Source organism: Argiope bruennichi, chromosome 6, assembly GCF_947563725.1.
Source record: "Argiope bruennichi chromosome 6, qqArgBrue1.1, whole genome shotgun sequence".
NCBI classification, from domain to species: Eukaryota; Metazoa; Arthropoda; class Arachnida; order Araneae; family Araneidae; genus Argiope; species Argiope bruennichi.
In genome coordinates this window covers 35,532,970-35,556,628 of record NC_079156.1, presented here as the reverse complement: position 1 = coordinate 35,556,628, position 23,659 = coordinate 35,532,970, and the positions used below count along the sequence as shown (strand labels likewise).

At 28.8% G+C, this 23,659-nt stretch overlaps 1 protein-coding gene across 3 annotated transcripts in view; it reads left to right on the top strand.

Annotated features, from left to right (window-relative positions):
* The window catches only part of LOC129972572 (CD151 antigen-like), an 86,381-nt gene extending 63,258 nt beyond the window's left edge, over positions 1-23,123 (top strand). For all 3 annotated transcript variants that reach the window (XM_056086760.1, XM_056086758.1, XM_056086757.1), the window contains exons 2-8: positions 4,700-4,771; positions 8,908-9,099; positions 10,539-10,613; positions 11,608-11,703; positions 14,779-14,955; positions 16,290-16,373; positions 18,418-23,123. In XM_056086760.1, coding sequence (XP_055942735.1) covers positions 4,709-4,771; positions 8,908-9,099; positions 10,539-10,613; positions 11,608-11,703; positions 14,779-14,955; positions 16,290-16,373; positions 18,418-18,465 — 735 coding nt within the window. In that variant the 5' untranslated portion in view covers positions 4,700-4,708 and the 3' untranslated portion in view covers positions 18,466-23,123. The remainder of the gene's footprint in view (positions 1-4,699; positions 4,772-8,907; positions 9,100-10,538; positions 10,614-11,607; positions 11,704-14,778; positions 14,956-16,289; positions 16,374-18,417) is intronic.
* The last annotated feature ends 536 nt before the right edge of the window (positions 23,124-23,659 follow it).

Below are 23,659 nucleotides of genomic sequence, written 5' to 3'. Positions count from 1 at the left end.
AATATTTTCTGCATTTACATTCGCTTTCACGTCCTCATATTCAAAGATACCATTGAATAAATAAATTACGAAACTCTGTAATGAACAGCTTATATCTCTTTTTGGATATTTATTATACGAAGATTTGATATCTTTTAAGTGCTCTGAAATATCTGCTTCTATTTGAGATTAGTTACTTTCTGACTGTAACGATATATTTATTAAAATGGCTTCTACGTCTACTATGCATCATAGTGCTTCGTTCAGAGGCCCCTTACCTGGGGAAAATAATAAACCTCATGTCTCTCATCATCACTCTTACAAGGTATGTATTAATAAGCTTTGGATCGAACATTATTTTAGAAAAGTATATCATACATTAAAGCAAGAAAGTATGTTTTCACGAAAAGTCTCTATCTTATTTCTAAATTTGGTGATATTAGAAATAAGATTAGATAGCGACAGTAATATTACTATAAATTGATGATGGTAAGATCAGTTTGATTAATTGGTTATTATAAACCTGTTAACCGGGTTTGACGAAATATTTCAATGCGATAGTTGAATAGAATTTAAGATGAATGGAATTTAATTATCCATTAACAGGCTAATAGTAACCGGTAAAAGTGACTAATAGATTTTTCACGTTGACTTGTTGGTATTAATAATAATCGATTGATCACTTATCTGTAACAATGGCATGGATAAAATGTTCTGTTATCTATAATATATGAAGCTATATTTTCTCCTTTTATTTTAAAGAAATTTAATATCATATTGACTTGAAAAATTCTTTCGTACGATTGTCCTTAAAATAAAACTAGCTGGACTGGTAATTTCCGATTTAAAATAAGAAATCTGACATATTTGATAAACCATTTTTTTTAATGTTTAATTCTGAAAAACGAGCTTAAAAGAGTTATGTAATAAATTTTTAAATATAGTAGAAACCAACATTTGTAAACATTTTTTGGAAAAAGTGCATTTTAGAGATTTAAAGGGTAATAGTAATTACATCGTAAAACTACGCATCGTTTCAAAGATAATTTTACCAAGAATGTAATTCATTAAATTATGTTATTATGTAACCCAATCGAAAATCTAAGGACAAGGCTAAAGAAACTTGTTACACAAAAGCAATCCATCAATATAAATCAATTAATTGAAGCACTAATCCAATTAGAGTATCATACAATAACAGCTCAGGCACCAAACCGATTGATGAATTTCATAAAATGGCAGTGCAAGGTGCAAATCATGTTAAAATTTACTCAGTTAAGTATTGACTGCCATAAGCGAGGATTTTAGTATGTGTCATTATTTCTATGTTCCCTTTTTCTTCCTTATAATGCTCTTCCAATACAAATATCATTATGAAAATGTTTTTATTAAATTTTTGGTTAAACTATTTTTTTAAATGATATATAACTGTATGGTATTTCTCTCTTAATAAAATTATTATTTTGATCAATCAAATTTCAAAAATGAGCTTTTACAAAAAGGTATCCACAATTTTGTCGTTGCTGTATGTAAAAATGAATTTTTTTCATTCGATATTTTAAATAAAAGTAATAAATATGGCCATCAGAAATTAAAGGATTTAATGGTGCAAATTATTCCGTTTTAAATAATGCTCCTTTGTCATTTTTTCATGCTCTGTGTGGATGTTGGAATTACTTAAAAGTACCGATATTGTAACATAAGTTAAAAATTTGCCGCTGATGATAATTAAAAAATCCATATTGTGTGATTTTTGATATCATACAATATGGATCATACAATATTTTCATATCTATATTGATAGTGAAATTATGATATAAAACAAATCTTAGAAAACGTATGAATCTGCTAAACTAATTAATCTTTGAATATTATTTCTCTTCTTTGAACCATTTTTGTGAAATTTTCAATCGATTGAAATATTATAACTTATGTCGAATTCAACCGATAAAAAGAAAAAACTATTTTTTTTCAAGAATTAAAATGTGATTTAAAAATATAGAATTGAAGAAATCCATAAATTATAAGTGACATAATTATTTTATTAAAAGCTAAAGGTAATTTAATTCTAATTTAAAATATGTTTCTATTCTTTTTTAAGTTGCAATGTATGCGAATTCATGATATCACTCAATATGATACATCATTTTCGGAGTTTGACCTTGCAGTGCTTTAAAATTTGCCAAATCTTATGACTCACAATGCCCTAAAAATTTTTAATTAAATATTCATACGATGTCCATAAGAAATTTGCATTATTATGTTGTTTATGTAAACCTCAGGATAATTTTTTTGCGCACCAAGAATTAAATATATTTTAAATTTGGCATTCCGAGTGATTTTTGATTTCTGTTGAAGAAATTATTAAACGACTGTCGTGGCTGGTTCGTGAGTGCTTTGAAAAAATTAGGCAAATAGAAAACTTAACAGATTTATTTCAGATTCGTTCGAGTTACTCTGCTCAGTAACTCCTTCTCCTCCAAGAGCCAACACTCGAATGACATCACTCTTTTAATTACACTAGCGCTAGTGGTCTAGCGCCATCTATGAACGTTTATTTCCTAACGCTTCAAAATCCAATCACTACAACGATGTTGCCAAAATTCTGTAGATCGTATTTTTCGAAGTGTGCTGCTTCATTGGAAAGATTTAGTTTATCAAGATAAAAGAAGACTTTTTAACTCATTAAAAGTAAAAAAATTTAACTAACATAACCCCAATTAATTTCTGATGAAATAAAATATTAATTGCAGTAAACTGAATTATTAAAATTAAAGAGCACAATTTTCTCACTTAAAATAGATCCAATTTTTTTTTCTTTTCTGAAAATGGCGTATTAAGTTCAGATATTCCGATTCGAAGTGCAGGTATTAATTTCTCAAGTAATATTCTGCAGATCTAGCCAAGTTTTTGAAAATTTTGAAAAAGAATTTCAAAATTTAAATTTAATCTACTAGAGCACAGCTTTTCCTTAAAGAAAATAAAAAAGGAAGATTTTTTTAAAGCATGGTATGCAAAGTGCCAACTTTCTTATTTCCAAATGCGCAACCAAATTTGCCTATTTGTATTTAAATCGTATTGTTTTTAAATCATTATTTTACATGATTTAAACACAAATCGTAATAAATTGTACTATTATGATTGGCTATAATTGATTGACTACAATTGATAATTTGAAAGACTATTAATTGGTAAGAATTGTTTTATTTACTTGTATTTATAATTGAATTCTCTAGATTTAATCATCAAATATGTAATAAAAACTAGTTGTAGTAAAATAATTAAGAACTGAATTTTGGAAATGTAAATGGTGGAAACTTAATGACATTTCCCTCAAAATGTACGGAACCTTTATTTGGAGGAGGATTTTGGACCTCGGAGCAAAATATTAAAATAATCTTCTACGAGCGTGTGCTTATTTTCTACAATTTAATTGTTAATATTATATTTCCTCAAAAGCACGTGAATATTGTTTAAGATAAATATTATTGTAGGAGTGATTTCTGAAACGTTTTTAGGCAGAAATAAGATTTAGGAAACGTAAAAATGTGGCAGAATGAAGATAATTATAATGCGTGCAATGGAAGCAAGAGGATTTATGTTTTCAGGAATGTTTCTTTAATGATCACATTTCAAGCAAAACAAAGGCAAGACAAAACATTAACGAGCGCACACCTTAACAGAACAGCATCTTATCGCATTAATTACAATCGCAGTGCATTACGGGATGCGTACCTAATCAGGCATCTCTATCTATTATCCAAAAGAGAAGATAGTCATGCAACTGCTACAAAAATTTAAAAATTCCTTCTCTGAAGTAAATTAGGGCCGCGGTGGCCTGGTGGTAAGGTCTCGACCTCGGAAGCGGAGGGTTTCAGGTTCGAGACCCGATTCCACCGATGAACCGTCGTGTAAGGGGGTCTGTTGCACGTTAAATCCGTCATGACCAAACGTCCTCCTGCTGGTGTGGCGTGGTGTGGAGAGGGGGGTGCCAGATCAGGTGTCATCCTCGTCATCTGACCGTGGTTCAAAATTACGAGGTCCGTCCCAAAATAGCCCTAGTGTTGCTTCAAACGGGATGTTAATATAACTAAACCAAACCAAACCTCTGAAGTAAATTATTCTATCATCCCATTTGATGACAAAACTTTATACCAAGAATTTCTTTACGTTGGAAGTTCGATTTGACTTTTCAATCTCTGCCATTAATGTGAAAAGCTATAACGTCATAGTAGGTATAAAAACTCTTGGAAATTCAAATCTGGGGTTTGTAACCAGTAGCAAATTCGAGATTCTCCACAGAGACAAAGGAACCAGAAACCAGTTGGAAAGGTTCCAGACTGCAGATTCGATTTCATCATAAGGGCGCGCTATGTGTGCAAGCCCTAATGAATTCAGATATTTTCTTTTGGTGTAACCCGGATATCTAGAGGGTATATGAGGAAGAGGGTGGAATCAGTTGCCCCGATTTGCCAACCATGAAAATTATGTCAGAATAAATATTCTAGTTATTAAATGATAATCTTAATTATTTTTTCGTTTTGATGAAGATTATATAAAACCATTTATGAAATCAGTAGTTTCAGCTTAAAAAGAGTTACTCAAAATGATTAAAAATTTTAAGTGATAATTTTTTTGCATTGTTATATATTTATAAGAATTTTTTAAATAGATATCTATTTTTCTGGAGGAATTTTATTAATTATTTAATTTTTTACAGCTTCCAAGGATGGTGGAAGGATTCGCAAAGGTTATAAAATATGCACTTTTCTTGGCAAACTGCGTTATTTTGGTAAGTGAGAAAGTGCTTTCTAATTTTTTTTATGACCTGTGTTATTTTTAGATTGATAATTTACAATTGATTTAGGCTGAATACAATTCTACACAATTAAATAATTTGATCACAACACCCGAATATTTTTATTTTAAAATGTATATCAATGAAAAATATTAAAAATGTAATGTATCTGACATGAAGTTAATAAAACAGCATAGTCAATGTATTTTTTTGAAAATTTTACATCGCATAGTAAATTATTATAACAAATTCAGATGATCTGAAACTGTTAATCTGAAAATATTGTTAGAAAATGCAATTTGAAAATGCTTAACACAGAAAAGTTTAATACACACTCAAAAAAAAAAAGAGAAATAAAAAAAAAAACGGTATTTTAACACACACAAAAAAGCCAGAAGACATTTTTGCAAGAAAGTAAACCAACGAAACTGATGCTCAAAATCTATTGCTTATTAAGTCATAATTCCATATCTAATCTACATTCCTCACCTACTGTAAATAAAAAGAATTGTGAAGTATTTTCGTGTCGATTTGTTGACTTTTTTGTCATTTTGAGCGCTAATGTTGAGCTGCTTTATCCAGTTGAATAATCCGGAAGTTTGTGAATTTTAAAATATTTCAATATTCTGATATTGCATAATAAATTATAGCTACCAAAATTAGAAATAAAAGCTATTGTTAAATTTGCTTTAAAAATATTCTTTAAAAAAGTCCTTTATACACTTTATTTTATTAAGAATTATTATAACTTCTTCCTAAAAGAAATTTTAAAAACTTACATATAAATATATTACATTTTAAAATTCCAGAAACTTAAAATGAAGCAATAATTCTAAAAAAGAAGGATTAAAATGAAGCAACAAAAATTCTAAAAGCTTAATATAGAAAAGTTTAACATAAAACGAAATTAAAAAGTGCTAAAAAGAAATATAAAAGCTAATAGGTTTTAAAAACTTAAAAATATTCGGGCGACATTTCTCAACCAACCAAGACTTGCAAACTTGTAATGAATGAAAAAAAAAAAAGCGAACACGATGAGAATTAAAAGTAGGATATTCAATTAAAATGTGATTTGCAATATAACTCTCAAAGCGTGTAAGACATTCTGGCCAAAAATTAAATGCCTGTGTTTATTCTTTCTGTGAAAGCGACCATATTCTTATCAAGTTGTCAATTGCAATTTTTTTCATAATAATTAATGACGAAATGTTTCTTGTATATAAAATATGCTTAACCACAGACAAATTTTCTGTTCAGTTCTTTTAGAATAAAGAAATTTAAAATTATTAAAAATTTATTAAGAATTTTACTATCCTCACCAATGAAAATTTTGTATACTGTTGTACGCCTACTGCTGAGAAATATAGTAATCTAAGTGCAATAGCAATTTCATAGAAACAACACTAAGTATACTATACGAACTACTAAGTAAATGATTAGCCAAGAATCTGAAAGTTGATAATCAGCATTTAAAAATCCGATTTCTTGCAGAAAGTGACTGGAAAATATGTCTCAAAAACAAAATATGTATATGGATTTAAATAATAGAAATTATATGGTTTCCTCTTTACGAGATGCAAGAAAAGAACGGACATTATTTTAGTCAGTTATAATAATTTCTACAAATAACAGATGAAGGTTATTTTTGAATGTTTTGCAACTACAAATCGTGTGTTATTGGAAGCATCCGATTAGTAATGCATTTCGAAAGAAATGATTGTTCCTATAATTACATCTAGAAGCTAAAGAACAGGTTTCAAGACTGAGTCATCCAATGGCCTCCCATTCATCAATGAACAGGTCGTAACGACATTACGCTGTAAGAATTGTGAAAGTCAATGCCTTGAACAGGTCCTTTTAAAACTAATGTTTCATTTGTAATATTTTAAATAAATTGTTTATTATTCTTTGTATCTTCTTGCTTCATCTTCTAATTAATGAATGAATTTTATTAGAAAAAAAATGAAGGAAATTTTAATTTTTTTATTGCTAATAATTCAATATAAAGTACTTCATGTATTTCCAATAAATATGGAATAATTTTGTGAAATCTGTTTCACACACACACACACACAAAAAAAAAAAAAAAGAAAAAAAAACTCGAAATATTATAGAATTATGAACTATCGTTTGCAGATTTCTAGCTGTAAAATTAGACTTAAAAAATTAAAAGCATTATTTATAGTTTTTGACACGTGAACTGATTCTTTAGATAGAATACATCATTGATAATTTTTAGCCTTCAGAATTGATATTTATCCTTCAACCGGTCTTATTTATTTTCCCTCAATTAATGAAAGAAAATAACTTATCAGTTTAATATTAAACAATGGCATAGCTCCAGATGTCATTGGTGGCGTTTACAATTCTAAAATAACCTTTAATTACTATGTCTTAATTCATTTGAAATACAGCTGCTCATTATATTACCCGTTTTTATTTTTCATTTGAAATATATTATCACTAAAGTATTAATATTTGAGACAGTGACGTATATAAAAACGTTTTACACTGTAACTGGTAGTTTTATGACTGATGTTGATAATAATTCAAAACGATAAAGAATGCCGTGGATGTAAATTTTTTCTTCATAAAGCATCCTAGTTGAATCTGTTGTGCAAAGCTGCTTTGCTTGATTTTTTTACTTGAATATAAATTTCCATAATGAGTTAGTCTTGCGACAAGACTTTTGTGTTATTTATATAATTTTTAGAATTATTTTTTTTTGTGTTTGCTGATCTTTATCATTCAAAAATATGCTCTCTCTTTATTTGCTTGGTGGCAACATCTTGTGTTCTTCAAGAGATTTTGCCTTCCAGTTGGCGCAGTTTCATCATATATATTGATAGCACGAGTGCTTTGGAGGCGCTATATCACAAGCGACAATCGAATGCATCCAGTCAATATTGACTGCTTTACTGCTTCTTCAGAATAAGTGATTCAATATTTTTTTCCGAGTTTTGTTTAGGAATTTATGATAATGAAGCGGCTAATTATGCTACAAAATCTTGCTAAACTGATTTAGCAATGTGATCGGAAATGTATACTGGTATACTTGAATTTTGAAATTTTGTTTATAAATGCATTATTAGTGATGTTACGTTTTTTTTTAATATTTTCAAAATTTAATTATCAGTTAATCGATTAATTTCATAAAATTTTGATTCCGTATTAAAAGCGCCGTCTGGTTGTGAATTAAAAAATTAAATAAAAATTTAAAATTCCATAATATTTATAATTGAGAATTATAAAATTAGTGATTAAAAGGAAGAAAATCTTTAAAATAATAAAAAAAAATCCACCTTTTTGCTCGAATATTACATACGAACGAATATTACACACTTTTAATATTTAACTTGATTTCTTCCATGTTCCTAAAAGCTGAATTTTATAATCGATTTTCTGATGTACGAGAATTTTAAAATTTTTATACCCTTTTGTATTGTTGATGATTATAGACTATTTTAATATTTTCAGAATTTAATTACCAGTTAATCGATTAATGTATCTAAATTTTATTTATACCAGTAGCACCTCGCAATAGGGAATTTGAAACAGAATTGATTTCAAAACATTTATAAAAATCAACTATAAATTAAAAACCGAAAAGTAGAAAGTATTTGAAATAAATATATATATATACTTTTTAGCACACTAATAAGTGCTTTTTATATCTGTTTTTATTAAATTTATTCACTTTTACTCTGATTATATACTTTAATGGAACCCCAATCCTAATGTGTCAAATTACAGTAGGCTTGAAACACGTGCAGTGTGATCATATAAAGAACGATGTTTAAAAAATAAACCCAATCAATACGTGTTATTTATCGGTCATTGACTCTATACCAAGTAATCTCACCTAAGCAATCTTTTGTCAGAGTAAATTTCACTATTTGAAACCATTCTTATTGCAATTTTAAACAGTTGACATCAAAAACTTTTTATGCTGTTAGTAACCAATTTTTGAGGATAGTAATTTGTTTTTATATTAATAATAGCAATTTTTTTCCTACTTTGGTTTCAAGAATTAATTTTTTTGGGGTCTCTTATGAAGACGAACTACATGGGATGAAACCTTTTATTGTTATCATTATCATTTTGTAATATTGCTCTATTTTCCTCTCTAGGTATGCGGCATCTCAGTATTCGCTGTGGGAGTATGGACTTTCGCAGACAAGTCGTTCATGGAGCGGCTATTGGGAACGGACCTGTACGTGAGCGCGACAGCCATACTCATAGCCACCGGAGTGATCGTCACCATCATCTCCTTCCTCGGATGCTTCGGGGCTATCAAGGAAATCAAGTGCATGCTACTTACAGTGAGTATATCAGCTGTTACTTTAACTTGAAAATACAAAAGCTATAAATGGATACTAAAGGAAAATATTGAATGAAAAACGGAACTATTCGAGCATTGAATTATCTGCAGTACATCCATAATATTGTTAAAAAAATCATGCAGTGGATGTACGGTAAAAGAAATTGAATACGCTGTATAATGAGAAATGACATTTCATTCCACGAGAAAACACGAGGCACAGGCAGTAAAACACAGCCGAGTACACGAAGAACAGCACTTCTAGAAATTAATAGCACACAAGCAGATTACAAATCGCTACTGAAATTAAAGCAACAGTGTAATCGCAACAGTCCCGCAACTGCTCACAATGCGATCACTATTGCAAAGAAAGAATAGACTAAATCACTTAAACCCCTCGTATTTATATAGATATGATTACCTAGATGATGTCTTCACCAAATTTTTGTATTTTTATCAAATTTTGAAAGAAAATCCCTTGAAGTAAAGTCTATTAGGCTGTTCGAGCATAAGTGAGCTCAATAACTACAAAACGCAAAGAGCTAGATAGATGAAATTTGGTGCACAGATTTAACATCTAAAATGAATATCCGTATCAGATTGAAACCAAAAATCCTTCAACGAATTGATCATCTGACGACTTGCTTTTTTGCATACATAGAAATGAGATAATTCAAAATCTTAACATCTATGCATCTAAAGTGTAGATTTTTACCAAATTTTGAATTAAGTCTATCCAAGAGTTGACTGCTTGTTCTCTGCGCTTTCGCATGCATCTGGATTCAGCGATTTAAATCAATGAGTTCAATGTGTGACATCAAGATTACAAATGTAGTGTCATTTTGTTTGTTTTCAATCGGTCGGCAAAAAGACAAACAAATTATTTTTTCACTTGATAGATTCAGTAAATCTGATAGATTCCAGCCGTAACTATTTTCCTGTTTTGTATTTCTATATCAGTATTTTTTCCGCAAAGACTGTCTAATCGAAACCTAATTTATATTCAAATATTGTGCAAATAAAAACATAAAAATGTACAATACATTGCACAACGTAGTTTTAAAATATACATTGTATATTTTATAATGCGTATTTCGTAATAATTAAAAAAATAAATATTTCATTAACTCTCCAAGTACTTATCGTCGATTTTCGTCGCCATATGCGGCAATAATCTAATTTTTGCAACATATTGAGATTTTTGCCAAACTAAATTGCTTGCTTATCTTATATTATTAAAGTATGAAACAACTAGTTTTGTTTTAAAATATTTTAATTTAAAAAAACAAACATTGCATCTTAATAGTGATTTAAGAATTTAGCTTATAGATTGTTACAAATTAATAATTGATCAGCTAGTTAATACTATGGTCTAACTATCATTCAAATTTCTTATTACATGGTAATCCGTTTTCTTATTTTTAACTATTTCTTTTCCAGTTCTTCATCATATTGTTCATGATTTTTATCGTCATGCTGGTTGGTGGAATTCTGGGATACGTGTTTAGAAATGAGGTAAGTTAAAACATTGCAATAGTACTTGTTGAAACATTTCATATTAAAGATTAAAGTAGTAAAAAGTATTTTTATTAGCAATTTTTATTTATTTCAGTCATTCAATTAAATATGTTTATTATAAAAATTTAATTGTTTACTGTAATAGTTAAGCAATCTAAACAAGAATGGTTTTAATAACTATACGTAATTATTGTCAAAAAGTTTTTTTATATAATGAATTACTTTTTAAAGGAAGAGTTACAAATTTTTGAAATACATTCACGAAGCTTACTTAGATGCAGATGTATAATAAATATGATCTATCGAAAGCATGCTCTTTAATAAAAACTCAAATATTGTTGTTTTTTTTTTAATTTGAAATAAAAATTTTATTAATCTGCAAAAAAAGGTTTAAATAGTAAAGTTATAATAAAAAATAAGTACATCACAAAATGGCAAAGTTATGTTTTTAATAGTAACGTTATATTAACAAACTTATAAAAGGAGTCATTAAACATTAACATAATTTAATGATATTTGGAGTAAATGTTAAAAAAAGATTGATTTTTTAAAAATTTTTTATTTTAATATTAATAAATTAAATTTTAATATTCTAATTAAATTTTAATATTAATAATTTTTTATTTTAAATATTTTTTTTCATTTAAGTCAAAAAAGTTTTTCTACACTCAAGTACATGCCATACTGAAGGGAATATTTGGTAAGAATTTAAATCAATATCTGCATTATTTTTCGAAGTATTAATTCAGTAGAATGGAAAAATAATATTAAATACTATTGAGTCTTTCCAAATTTGAAGTGCTAAAAAGGATTTTATTCTCATAGTGTTAGTCATTATTCAGATAATAGCTGAGAATCTTTAATATGAAATAATATATTTTATATTTCACTTATTATATATGAATCATTAGGTTTCTTGTATCTGATCATTGAGGATTTTCAATAGTTTTGTACCTTTTTTTAGAAATTATAATTCACTTTATTCTTACAGGTGGAAAAGCAAATGGATCAAGAAATGATCATGTCCATTCCTTTATATAAGAACGAAACAGCCGTCACGGACGCCTGGGATTCGGTACAAGAATACGTAAGCAACGAAATCGGGCATTTTTATTCTATGCTCATAGTTTCCTTTTATTTATATCAATTAAATTATGAAACTAGTCGCCTTTGGTGACCAGTTTGTTCGTCAGGAATATTGTTTTCGTTTCAAATCAATTAACGTTTTACTGTTCTTATTTGTTGAGTGTTCTTGAGCGAGGCATTAAAACTTCAGATTATGTTTGATTTTCAACTTATGTAATAATAAAGCTTTTGTGGATATTATTTCTTGCGTTCATATTCCCCCTAATAAAAGTTATGTTTTTTCCAAAAATTTGACATGATGTTATATGAACAAATTTGATGTAATAAGGTTAGATTTGAGGTTTAGATATATGTTCTTTTATTTCACTAAATATATATATTGTTCTTAAAAAAAATTATCCTTAAAGTTTTGTATGTGCCTGTGGAAATATGAAAAATTCAATTAAATATATTTTTTGGAACCGGAAAAATTAAATATACTTTTTGGGAAAAAAAAAACTTTTGTTCAGAACCTGAAAAGAAATTTAGTCACCAAAAATCTTATAGTTATTCTTTAAATACGCTAAAGAAATTGCTCACCTAGCCATGACAACTGAACTCAGTCAAGTGCATCAGATTCACTCATTCCTCTTCTGGCTTATTAATTTTTATTTATTTTATGTTTAAATCTAATTTCTTTTATTATTTGACTTAAAATTACTTTCCTCTCTTAATTTTAATGTTTTTAAAACTATTTATTATCTTCTACTGCATATGTATTTCTACTTCTTATTTTATTCATGTATTTACTAAATTTCTAATTTTTTTAATTCATTTATTTCTTTTTTTTTCTTTTTATGTTACTTATCTCCTTCTTATTGTTTCTTGTTGTTTATTTCTTATACTGCTTGATATTCTTATTTTGTTCACTGTACTATACATTTGTTTCACTTATATTTTGCCTTTATACTATGGTATATAATATATGCATACCTTTATGCTGAACGGTTTATTGGGGTGATCAGAAGTTTCGCTGCAGGACAGCGAGGCCAGGTCAAAGTTTTTGATTCAATACTAAAAAAAAATTGAACAACTTTTTGCACATAGAAAAAGGACCACTAAATCTTTAATATCCCTAAAATTATTTAGGTACCTCGGAGGAAAAATTTTTCCTTCAGCGAAAAACCTTTATCTTCGAAACGTGTATCCATAGTGATAGGGCTGTATCCATAGAGATCTCTTTTACTAGCAATATTATCAGCAGCCTTAAGATATTTGAGACTTATTTAAAAATTTCTCACCTAATATTATATATAAGTGAAAGATTGCAAAACTGAACAATAAGACTTGAAGGACATTTGGGTTAAGCACCTCAAAAGTGGTCAGTATATTTTTTGATAAATGGAGGGAAAGAATGGACAAATAAAACGGGAATATTAATTTTATAACCACTTCATGAACGCTCCCCCTCATTCCAGCTTATAAATTACACATCAATTGCTAAATTTGTGAGTAAAATTAGATCTAAATTAGGATCACTTGTTTCTATTGTAAAATTCAACCATTAGGAATATTCTGTCTTGAACTTTCTTGCAAACAACATGATACAACAAACTTTGAATTTGGCTTTGTCCTATGATGTTGAAAATCGAGTTTGCATTTTAGACTTATTCCGTATGGGCAAATGCTCCAACATTTGTTACATATCAATAATTCTGGAGATAAAGCTATTAGCCAAATTTCATTCATTTAACTCATAAATTCCTCAATATCATATTCACATAGATTATAGTCATCACATCAATAGACTGACAGACTTCCTGCAACCATATTTTGTTCATATAAGATTTAGCTACATATTACAATCTATTATCTTAATGTAAAGACCAACTACTAAATATTATTCGTATGGCTGTTTTTGTGATATCTCGTTCACAGACAGATGCAATTCCAAAATCTTCATCTTTGGATCTCGGAAGCTCTAAAGCGTGGGGACTCGTCACAAACTTTTGTTCGTATTTGTTGTTGTTTCTTATGGCACTTGCCATGGACAAGCCCGCTGTAACGAAGACAGCGATTTTAAGCTAGTGGGGGAACGTCTTTTGATTTTTTATAGTAGCGCCATCTACGGCCAAGAGAACGACTTAGCTACACACACGTCACAATCCTTTTTACGGGGCGGACTTCATTCACGCATTTCATTCACTCATCCACAGATCGTAATTTAGACCTGAATCAGAGAACGATCACCCCTGATCTAGTACCGCCGGTGGTATTAAGTTATTAAGTATTAAGTGTGAGTATTTTTTGGTGATTACAATATTTTCTCCCTTCACACTTCGTGTACGAGAATGCAAATATTGCCCTTGTTTTATTATTGTGCTCACAAAATGTACTAATTTTTTTCAAATTGGAGTACACTTCTGTTAGATTTGAGCCGGCTTGATGCTTTTTGAAGAGTCGTAACATAAATATTTTAATTCTAGATTTAACAAGTAGTGAAATAATGGTACGATTTTACTATTCCGAATATCTTACCATCATTTACAGAAGTTTTTAATTAACATAAAAACCACTTAAAAATGGACTGGCTAAGTAATGGTTGGAATTTGATGTTTGTTTGCTTCCCTCATAATGGTACTTGGGTGAAAATATTATTCTACTAATGTTTCGAATTTCCCGGGCCTATATATTAACTCTATTATTTAAAGTATTGAATTACTAGCCAGCGTCCTTGCATAGGGGTAGCGCATCTTCCCCGTGATATACGCGTCTCGGGTTCGAATCCTGGTTCGGGCATGGTTGTTCTTCATCTGTGTTCTATCTGTGAGGTGTGTGAATGTGTCATCTTCATGTGAGCTAGAAGTCCGACTTCTGCCTCGGGTGTTCAGGGCTCTTTACCCTCAGAAGCTACTGCACCCCCTTTCCGTGGTAACGCGGACACGACATCATCATCATTATTTAATTAATACAATAGAAAAGTCACTGAAATAGATTATTATTTAACGTCATTAACGGTATTTAACGTCACTTAGACTTTATTATATACATTTTTTTCTTTTAATAAAAGTATGATTTAAAATCATTCTTCTTGCAGTTCAAGTGCTGCGGAATCGTTGTGGACTCTCAACCAGGTTATGAAATCTGGAGCAAGAAGAACAAAGAATTTCAAAAAGACAGGGACAGAAAAGTTCCCGAAACTTGCTGCAAGGACAAAGATCCCACCTCTCTTAGAACTTGCCAGGCAAATCCGGCTGGAAATGCATATGAAGAAGTAAAAATTCTGTCCCCTTCCCCATTTTTGCTTCTTATAATTCAACTTCTCTCGAATGATAGAAATAACCAGATGTTTTGATAGTTTTCCACAAGTAATAAAGCATATATTTCTTAGATTTATATAATTTTAATAATAAAATGAAAAAATAAAATAGAGTAAAAACAGCATGTGGCAGTTGTCATACCATATTTGTTATTGCATAATGCTATTAAATGTGATATTTTAATGCCATCTTGTGCTACAATGATCAAAGTATTTCATAAGTTTTATTATACGTTTTAATACTATTATTTTACTTGTTGAAACATTGTGCAAAAACATAGTAAGAAAGCATTTGTAATTATTTTTTCGATTTTCACAATGTGTCCAAAAATTCGTCCTCCCCAACTAAACAGGTAATAATGCTTTATTGGCCTATTTAATGTATATATTTGATACAATTAAAAGTGTTACCCTGAGAAACCAATTTTTTAATTCACAAAGTTAGAAATTTAACAATGGCAACAATATAATTGCATCAGATTGAAAAAATGTATAATCTTCTAAGTTCTAGACTCTTTCGATGTTCAGTCGTCAGTTTTCTTTACAAGTTGTTTCCAGTGATTAGAATACCTCAATTAGCACTAATTCTACTGATGTTTCGAATGAAACGATTTTTGATTTAAGAATCTGTGGAGCAATTCGGTATCAATCCGTGACAAATTTGTTTTGTTCTACCCATATTTGAGTCCATCTGGCTGAGCTTTGATTTGAAAAGGAGGAACTACCCATGGCATTCGATATTAAACTGTTTCTAGAGATTCTTCTTATCAACAGGTTGTTCCATCCGAAGTATCATAGAATTGGTACTAATGCAGGTATTCCACTATTTCCACGTTTCTGGAAACAAGTTGAGTAGACTGCAGATCACCATATCGAAGGTTGTGTCATTATATACTAGTACTTGTATTGTATCAGATGCAATTATAATGTTGCCAATATTAAATTTTTAACTTTTGTATCATGCAACACAGACAATTGACAACTTATTTAAAATAAATATTCGTTGAAATAGGCCGTGAAGGCTTTTGTAAATTGCCAGCCAACGTGGATCATAGAAAAAGAAGTGGAAAATGCGGAACCTGAGCTCTGATTTTAAAACTCAACTATAGCATAACCAAAATAATTTCGTGGGCCGGCTAGTTTTTCCAACTTTTTGAATTCGGTTTGATGATCTTGATCAAAGAAAAGAATCGAAATCTATTAACCGTATTTATGAATTTTAAAGTAGAACTATTCATTCTCATCTAAACTTAGTATGTTAGTTTACTGATCAAAAATGTTTATTTCAGGGCTGTTCAGAACAGCTGGAGGAGTTCGTAAAGAATCATGCTCTAATATTGGGAGGAATAGGTATTGGAATATCTTGTGTGTTGGTAAGTTATTACTTTTAGTCTTATTGTTCATTTTTGGTTTGTGAAATTCATGATTATAACAAAAAAATTCAAATATATGATTTTTTTCTCTTTTGATCGTGTTTTTCATTCTTTGAGATACATCCATTTGAAGGACATGGTACAGAGGAGACACTAATGTACAAAGATATACGGAAAAGACATTTTTACAATTGAATGTTTTCTCTATAATGGACACCGCTTAATGCGATCGCGGTCGATGTTATTATCTGCTTTATATTATTAAAATTCTCTGACGTATTCAAATGTACATCAAAATGCGATCTCCATATATTAACATTATAAATTTCGAAGCAAAGAATTGACCGATTTTTCATTTTCAACCAGCGTTAATGATTGACATTCTTGGAATTTCATGCTCCTCTTGTAAGGAAACGTTTGGCCATCATTCCTTCTATGGGATGCTATTCATATATTTTCATCTAGACTAGAACGGTCTGGATTGGATGTTTAAAAAGACAGCTATGCTGCCAGGTATGGACTGAAATCTGAACAGCCATAAATCATTACAGTTCCCGCGTTTGAATTACAAAATCAAAATAGGTAAAAAAAAATAGAGAGAATGGAACTGAATATTAAAGACAAAATTGTAATTTTTATGAGGTATGAAAAACATATTTAAAATGAGTCGATTCGACGTTGCAAGGCAACTGAAAATTTCACATTTTCTTTTTGGTGAAATTTTGAAAAATCGTTAGTTTTATGTGAGTAAGATCAAGCAATAAATGTTGATGATTCTGTGGGGAAGGCTGCGTTTGAAACCAGTAGGTGTGGTCTATCCAAAACTTTCTCGCATATTCTCTAATAAAAGTTTTATTCTAGAGAACACCTTTCATAGAACTGACATACAACAGTTGTGAAATATAAACTTCTGGCATGAATTTAGCAGTTTTGCTGAATCTATCCTGTCATCCTTGGCCGAGGGGTCATAACCCTCTCCCTCCCTTTTTTTGTATCCGCCCCTGATCGTCTTCTCATATATTAAAGTAAACTAACAATAATGTTCAACGAATTTGGTCCAAAATATGATACAGAGCAAACAAAATAATTTTTTAATTTCAGTATAAAGATTATATTCTAAATATTAATAGTCTTACACGCCCTTCGTTGATTTAGCGTACACTTATAGATATATAATTACAAAAATGTTTTCTAATTCTGGAATGTCTGGAGCGTGGATGTTTAATAAACCCTCGAGATTGATATTTTTGACAATTATAGTCTCTCTATGCATACTTTGTGTACTAGAAAACAAAAATATTGTTGAATATCAGTACTGATTTGATTTTACTTTCATTTTACAATTACAAATGCGTCTCATAGTTAAATATCCGTACTTTTGAAATATATGGAATAAAAATGAACTTCGAATTGCTGATAATATTGGGGTTTTTTTAAAGCCAATTGTGTAATTTTATTTATTGAATAACTTTAGTATTGAACATTTAGTAGTTTATATTACTGACAAAAATTGTTATAAAAGCTTTATTATTATTTGCAGCAATGTAAGAATTAATATATGTGGATCTGACCAATTAATATATTTTTGTTTTCTATCAGCTCCAATATTTCAAATTTAAAATATTGTAATAATTTGTCGTATTCCGGGAAGTATCTTTTCAATCGTAATTATAATTGTTGAGCTTTTATTTGAAATAATTTGTGGTGAATAGCATATAAGCCAGTTAACAACTCTTCTACCGGAACGATCGTTTTGGTATAATGGTTATGTTACTGGATTGCTAACCACAAGGTCCCAGGTTCTATCCTCGTTCATCCCAATATCGCCAAAAATTCCATTAATAAAACTTCTTATAATTGCAGTAAAATTCCTCCATGTCATCTTTACTCTATTCTTTTATACGATTCTTCTTCTTTTTTTTTCTTTTTTCTTTCTCTATTCTATTCTATTCTATTTCTAATTTTTAAATTCTATTTTTATATGAACAAATATTAACAATATATAACTAGCAAAAAGTGATGCAAATTAATTTTTTTCTTTCAGATTGTTGGAATGATGTTATCCTGTGCTCTGTTTCTTATGATCAACTGAAGATCAGTATTTGAAAATAACAGTTTGTAAATAACTTTTGCCTTATATAAGTGTTGCATCTCACGAGCCCAACGAACTTATGGTTTTGTTGAACTGAAATATATTTTATGCTCATGATTCAAGTTCTGTTTTGTATATTTGTCTTTAATTTCATGGAAGAAATTTGTAAATTTTTTCTGCGTTTTTTTTGCACTTTATTAGTTAAGCCTGTCTTTATAAAGATATCATAATTTATAACCAAAAAGCCATGAACTTCAGTGCTTTTTATTATATCCATCTTATGATCAGAATTAAATAGTTGCCATTTATATTTTAGAAATTTTATGTATTATAAATGAATATTGATTGCTATAGAATGGATGGATTTAATAATGAATATTTATTTCAAGTGATTTATAATCTATTGGCATTCCTAGCAAATAAGAAGATATTATCATCTTCATTACAAAATTTCTGATATGACTCCAATTGAATATATCGTCACAGATTTGGCTTATCCACAATAAAAAAAAAAAGTAGAAACTTGAAAACTGAAAACAACTTGAAAATTTTGAGTTTTCTATTTTCAAAGTGAAAATTGTTTTAGTTATTCCGCGTATTTCTTAAATGTTTTTGAAACATAATAAAATATAATACATATTTCATAAAAGGATTATTGAAATATGTATTAAATTTAAATTCTTCGCAATATATTAAAAGGAAACTTCATTTGTACAAAGGTCTACAAAATGTGCACAAAATTTCAAATAATCAATTTAAAGAAGTGGTTTATCATCTGTGATACTTTTAATCTCGTCGATATACTTTAAGAACAAAAGGAACTCAAAAATAAGCTTACATATTTAAAAGTATTGGAAGACTGTCTTCATTAGAATAGGATACGAGATTAAATTCAATTGTAGCCACGAAAGTTGCCTATTTTTATGCCCTATTTGTATTTATACCATCATTGATTCAGAAGAATAAACGTTTCTAATATTTCTTGGATAATGAAATTTATTTTTTTGAAATTCTTGACCTTTTTTAGTTTTGAGCAAGTCTGGTTAAATTATGACATCACAACTGATCATTCCAAAATGTTAATATTGCTTCAAGAAATAAATTTTTATCGGGACACCAAAGAATAGAAACTATGCTGTCTTAAATATTTCTTCTTTTATAACAATTAACCCAAAATTGTTTCTTTATTTGCTGTTTGTAAAATTTATAGCAAGTAAGTAGGATGTCTTCAAAGTGTCAACTTCACAATGTAGTCTCTCAAAATCTTTCCCAATGAGTCTTTTAAGTCTCAATCACAAAAGTTTGTATATCCCGTCTTTTTTCATACAATAATAATTAACCTGACGTTTATAACTTGCAATATAAGGGGGGTATTAATATTGATTTCAATGGCATTTGATTGATTTTTATATTATTTCAACGCATAATGATAGGTCTTGAGTTGCTTTATTCCAAGTTTCTGCGACTCATTTTGACTCATATGCGAAGATGATTTGGCGGATAAGCTTTGCAAAAGCTTTTAAAAGCTTTATTGTAGTGAAATTGGTTGATCCTTTAAGTACAACAATTGGTTCAAAGTCTGTAGATAGGATAGATAGACGCCATGGGGATGAGGTTTATCTTCCTGTAGCGATGGTATTTCATTTGGAGTGAGGCAGGGGTCAATAATAGGCAGATCCTTTAGCATTCCATTCCAAGCAAATAACGTAATGATATTTCATGCCATTCTATTTTTCATAGCCCATAGTTAGTGGCTACATCATCCTTGCTTCACTTCATCCTCCTTGGTGAAGCTTGGACAGAATGCTCCACAATATCATTACATGTCTATTCTAAATGGCATGGAGTGATGGAAATTGACTCTCAAGTTAAATATCCAGCCTTCTACTCCACCTCATGCCTTCTATAAAACTGAGTGGTTTTGACGTGGATTGCTCGTGAATTACCGGTTTTAACTTCCGTTTCCATTCGTGGATCAAATAAAAAAATATAAGAATAATTTTCATCAAGATTTTCTATTCTAAATAACCATCTATGTTCTATATGAAAGCACTTAATTCGATTTTCAAATATATACTTCCTAATTTTTACAATGGAGTTTATGCAAACATATTGGTTTGGGATAACATCCTCGATTTTTTGAATAACAAATAATATTGCTATTGTTATTTTTAAATATGCGTTCCAAATATCTGTTATTTCAATCATATTATTAATTAAAAATTATTACTTAATATTAAATATAAAATTTATTAATTGTAATTAATACTTAATTTACTAATTTAAGTAACGTGTGATTGAATTAATTTATCTGTTTCAGCTTACTTCTTAAATTTTTTTTTCTCAAAACTATTTATTTAATTTATTTATTAGAGTGAACCATTTTCTGGAAAAGATGAGTTAAAAATATATGTCATTTCTTTAAAACGTTTACTTTAGTCCTATATTCTACCAAGAGATGGCGCCAGCAGTAAACAGAGCACATGTAATCAAAGTCAATCATGTCACGAGCAATTAAAAATGATCTGTATGGAATAGTGCATCATCAAATACGAATATCGGTCACTCCCGTAAAGTGGAGCGGTGACTTCGCACTTTCCGGTGAAATCACCGCTCCGATAAATTTCAGTGATATGCAATTCAATGATATGATACGATTATTCCAATAACCGGTCCGTTCACTTTTCAATCCAATCACAGATTTCTTTCGAGAGCTTCCATTGGACAGATCGTATCGATTGTTACTTTCCAGTGAAGTCACCGCTCCGGCATATTTCAGTGATATCGTATCGATTGTTACTTTCTATCGTGCTCCAAAACCTGTAATCGAAATATCATCAGTAAGATCGTATCAAGGATTTGTATCACACCCCTCTTTGAAAAGTATTGATCACTGGTATTTGTGACATTATGATATTGGTTACGTAATAACCGCTCTTAAAATATTCGTCATCCCTACACAGAAGTTACTGTTATTGCACAATAACAATATTGTACAATATTCTGACATTTGTATTATTCAACATTATTATATAATGTTGAGAATATTATTTAATATCATACAATAATTTGCAATATATGTGTGCTACTGATGTTGTCAATTTAATTTATCTTTGAGAAATATATTACACAGTTTATTCTATCCCACCTCACTTGTTCGAATGATTTTCAGCAACCCTGATACTATTTATCATGATCACAGCAAACCATTAAAATATACTTAATGGAGTAATTTTGCTTTCAAGCAAACATTATAAAAATAAAAATTGGTATAATATCCTTCTGTAAATGTGTATTCTTTTCTTTAATCTCCCAAGCTTTATATATTTCGTGTGTCACTTTGCTGTCAATGTTTCGTCTCTGTAGTATTTATTTATAATATTTTTTTCAGTATTTTTCTATATATACTTATGTAGTAATTTTTTTGTTTTGATCGCTATAATGTAATTTTTTTTTTCATTTTTAATTTTAAGGATTATAATTTCAATTGATCACATTTGTTGATAATTAATTATGCCTTCCTAAAATTTAAGATTTAGAAATCAAATATTTTACACTCTAAATCGATGGAGTAAATTCGTGCGATGTCACAATTACACTTCAAACAATGTTGTTCATATCATCTTTACACGTAAATAAGCGTTGCACTGTATGGAACTCTGAACAACAGCATTTTAAACTATACTGTAGTTCTATTTTTATATTTTATCTAAATTTTTGAATAAAAGATACGTTATTAATGGTTTCTATTATTAAAAAGCAGAAAAGAAAGGTACTTGCTTCTTTTAGATTTAAACATTTTCTATCTTTTATTTTAACAATCTTGAATTATTAAAAAGATAGATTACTGATTCTTCCAAATTAATTTTATTAATATGCGTCATGACGTGTTCTTTCAAATGTTAGAACTTTTTCCAAGTACAGTGTATAAATTGTACAGTTCCTACATATTTTTTATTATAAAAAACAAACTAATTCAATAAATGATTTAAGAAATGTGAATTAATTTTAATATCTGTTTAAATAATAAATAGACTTTTCATTGTTTTTAATGTTTTTTGCAGTAAAAACTTAACACGTTAATAAAGAACACAGAGATGTTTTTTTTTTTTTTTTTTTCCTTTTGTACTTACATCATGTAATTTTATGCAACTTTTAATCTTCATTTGCCCTTAACATCACAATGAGCAATGGATTCTTTTTTTATTTTAACTGCCAAGTGTTAGTTACTTTAAATTGATGACCTACGCTAGAATTGACTCCATTTTGTACTGGGAAATAAAGATGTTTTTAAAATTTTGTATTCCATTTCAAAAAAATATCTATTATATTAAAAAATTGAAATTAAAAGTAAAAGTTTTGAAATTTTGCGTGGTGCTATTACTAAAGAAAATATTGGTAATTGATACCAATGGCATTAAAAGGAAATATTAAAATTTATTAAGATTCAAAATGAAGGCAATCTGATGTTTATAATGTCAATAAAATGATTTCTGTTTCAAGTATTTTTGTTCAATTATTGATTACTTTCATTCATTTCATTTTCTGATAAATTTCTCTTTTCTTTCAGACTTAAAAGTTTGATAAAACTCTTGTTTATATCTTGAATATGTAAATCTGTTCATTTAGAGAAAATCCGTTTGTTTTTTTGATTTCGAATTACCTCACTTATTTTTTTAATATTCGAATTTGTATTTTTTTTTATCTTTTATAATTATCATTTTTATTCAGTTATTGCATTTGAAATTGTTCAATAAATAATCGTTGTTATGTTTTGTAAAATTTGTGTTTTTCATTTGTTACTTTCAAAATCACATTATTAAATTGCACTTTTCAGATATTTTCTCCATAATATTCTCATACTCATGTGTGTTTCCAAAACGAGTTATTAATATATTCCTTTGTTACCTTAGGATTTCATAAACATATTAGCATAAAATACCTAAAGTTACAATGCCTTTAAGATTTTGAACGATATTTAAAATATCGAGCAACTACAGTACAGTAAAATATCTTAAGCTAATAAAAAAGAACTAAATGTTTTTTATATGAAATGAATTGTGCATTTATTAAGAATAATTAAATAATCAATCCTTAATTTCAGCAAATGCAATCAAAATTCAATTCAAATGTTAAAGCTTCTCTTCATATTCAGAAATATTTACATAATTTTTAATGCACTATAATAAACAGA